The following is a 3,111-nucleotide window of genomic DNA, read 5'->3' on the forward strand; positions in this document are numbered from 1 at the left end:
AGCCTTCACAGGGCACACCAGCACACCAACAGCTGCCTTCATTTTACCTTTGCTCTGGTTACTGCCAGCACTCTCCACGGCCAGCTTCACCTGGCACTGGCTCACCCGGACGAAGCCTGACCTCTTTGGAAACTGTGGCAGCGAGGTGCCCTTGGCCAGGACCACCTGAATCTTCCGCCCTCTGAAGTCCAGTTCTCGCCGCTGCTTCACATAGACGCACTACACTGCCAGTCAAGGCAAGGCCAGAGTCAAACCTCTCAGATGGATAAAAGGAAAGCCCACAAGTCAGAAGCAAAAGGCAATTGTTTTGTTGCCTCCACTTGGTGTTTGCTCCCTTAATCTGCCAGTTCACTGCCTGCTTGGTCTGCCTAACTTCCCTGCAGAGCCCTGTCACCTCCCACCTGGTGTTCTCTTTTCATAGCAGGCATGGTGTACATACTCAGTTCCCAGTGGTGTCTGATTCTTTGTAACCCCATGGACTGTAGCCTGATAGGTTCTTCTGTCCATAGGATTCCCAGGCAAGAATACTGGAGTGGGTTGCCATGTCTGCTCCAGGGAATCTTCCTGACCCAGGGCTCAAACCCACAGCTCTCCTGCATATCTTGTACTGGCAGGCAGATTCTTCACCACTGAGCCACCCGGGAAGCTCAAGAGCATGCATTACCCACCTATCAGTGATTCTTTGCTGCTCTAATTATGAGGGGAACCCACTCCTCCTTTCTCCAATAAAGCAATGAGATCTCAGAGGATTTGTCATTTATCAGCTGTGATCCTGGGTAACTTAATTTTTCTGAGATTCGGCTTCACTGTGCAAGAACAGAGAGGAACACTGCCTGTAGACAGGCTTGGTGGGGGCATTGGAGAAAGACTGGAGCAGAATCTCACGCAGGAAGCAATGGTTCCTGTCATTGCTCTCTGTTGTCCCCTTAAGCCCTAATCATTGACCTCTGGGCACAGAGGATGGTCAGGCAAGGTTACTTATACCTGGTGACCACAGGAAGATATGTGGACATCGAAATAGTAGTAGGCAAATGTCCTCACTGGTTCTGGTTCACCAAGAGTAATATAATCATTTCATCTCAATAAAGATTCACAGACCAGCCACCATGTCTAAGGCACTATTACAGGGAAGGTAATTCAATGTTAAGAAACTGAGCAGGAAACACACACACACAGGGTCCAGAGCCAATGCTGGGGGAGGAGGGGCAGTGGAGAGAGCTGGAAACGTGGGTCCTGAGTTCCATCCCCGAGTTGGCTGCTCACCGCCTGATTGTGCGCCTCGGTCAGCTTAACTCTCTGGGGCCCGGCTTCCTCCTCTACAGACTGAGGGAGTGTATTGAATTATCTGAAGGAAAAGTTGTTTTCAGGTCCCCAAATCTGGGGTACAAGGATTTTCTAGGAAAAATCTCAGGAAAGTATGAGCTGCCTTCCCACAATTATAGATGTTCCATGTCGTCAAACCCAGAAATCACACTGAGATCTCTGAAAGCTACACAAGAAGCAACAGCTTTAGCAGATGCTTATGCAAGAGTCAAAGACAATGTTGTCCACCTTCTGGATATACCGCCATTGAGTCATGGCCATGAAGAACAAAGACACTTAGAAAGCTGAATAATAGTATGCATTCGAAAAGGATACATCTCTGCTGGACACAAAAAAAGGGAACTCCATTTTCATGTAGGTCACTGTTTCTCCATTGCATTCTGTTTCATAGGCTTCTATTAGACAAAGCAAAACAAACAAACAAAAAACACAAAAGACGTTATTGCATCTGGAAGTACCTTTGGCTTCAATTCACAAGAAGCTTTGATATGACAACCTTGTAGGGTGATAAACCACTAACTCACGAGGCATTGAATTTTAGAGAAAGTCAGATATTTAGAACCACTGAAATCTTGTTGTCCAGGGACAGTGTCTGGTAGATAGAATAACACAGTAGAAATAAAAGAACCCAACAAAACTTGTTCATTGTATACCACAAACAACATTCTAAGACAGAATGCAGTGAAACAAAATTAGGCATCCAAAAATAAATTTTCAAGTTCTAAAATCTTGGTAATCATCAGATGACACTACAGTGCCAATAATTTTTCTGTTGTGACCTTTCTCCTCATCTTAAATTTTGTGACATATTACAGCTGTCCTGGAACTGAGCAACCCAGCTTAGAAATGAAGTTTCAAGAGAGGTTAGTGTCCTTCTGAAAAAGCTAGAAAGTGGCTGAACTATGTTAACTGTAAGATGCTTGCCTCTCTCCCGTGTTGCTTTATATCATAGTTACAGGGACCAAATCTCCTTAACACCCACCATGCTACTGTATGCAAATAGCATCAGCTCTTGGAGAGAGAGAGCAAAGCGATGCTTTGAAGTGCACAGCCTCTGCCCTCAAGCTGTGTGGGAAGCTTCTACCATTTAGAAGAGGAGCCAAGCCTAAGCTTCTGAAGGAACCAAGAGAATCCCTAGAGAAGGTGCTGACACCACAGAAATGTGTTATTTAATTCAGCTTTTGAAAGAAAGAAAATCTATTAGAAGCAGAACATGGAGTACAGAATTTATCAGTCCATTACTACAAGAGGTTGAAGATGACCTTGAAAGAAAAGGAATGAGTGGACATCTGCTGCTTTTGCCTGCTCTGCTATGACTCTCCCCTTCTTGCACCAGAATCTCATTCTCCTTCAGAGCATCACCTTTTACCTTCTTCCCCACTATGTAGTTTAAGCAGGACTGTTCAATTCAGTTCAGTAGCTCAGTCGTGTCTGACTCTGAGACCCTATGGACCGCAGCACGCCAGGCCTCCCTGTCCATCATCAACTCCCAGGGTTTACTCAAACTCATGTCCATTGAGTTGGTGATGCCATCCAATCATCTCATCCTCTGTCATCCCCTTCTCTTCATGCCCTCAATCTTTCCCAGCATCAGGATCTTTTCAAATGAGTTAGCTCTTCGCATCAGGTGGCCAAAGTATTTAAGTTTCAGCTTCAACATCAGTCCTTCCAAGGAACACTCAGGACTGATCTCCTTTAGGATGGACTGGTTGGATCTCCTTGCAGTCCAAGGGACTCTCAAGAGTCTTCTCCAACACCACAGTTCAAAAGCATCAATTCTTTGGCACT

The 3,111-nt window shown here is 45.5% G+C and overlaps 1 protein-coding gene across 1 annotated transcript in view; it reads right to left on the reverse strand.

The window, feature by feature from the left end:
• Positions 1-47: 47 nt before the first annotated feature.
• The window catches only part of LOC104986891 (phosphatidylcholine transfer protein-like), a gene marked incomplete at its 3' end in the record, with an annotated part of 8,143 nt that continues 5,079 nt past the window's right edge, over positions 48-3,111 (reverse strand). The window contains exons 3-4 of the mRNA XM_010837595.1: positions 1,639-1,718; positions 48-219 (exon numbers count right to left, since the gene is read on the reverse strand). Of these exons, the coding sequence (XP_010835897.1) occupies positions 48-219; positions 1,639-1,718 (252 nt within the window). The remainder of the gene's footprint in view (positions 220-1,638; positions 1,719-3,111) is intronic.

Source organism: Bison bison, unplaced genomic scaffold (assembly GCF_000754665.1).
Source record: "Bison bison bison isolate TAMUID 2011002044 unplaced genomic scaffold, Bison_UMD1.0 scf7180017845861, whole genome shotgun sequence".
Taxonomy (NCBI): Eukaryota; Metazoa; Chordata; class Mammalia; order Artiodactyla; family Bovidae; genus Bison; species Bison bison.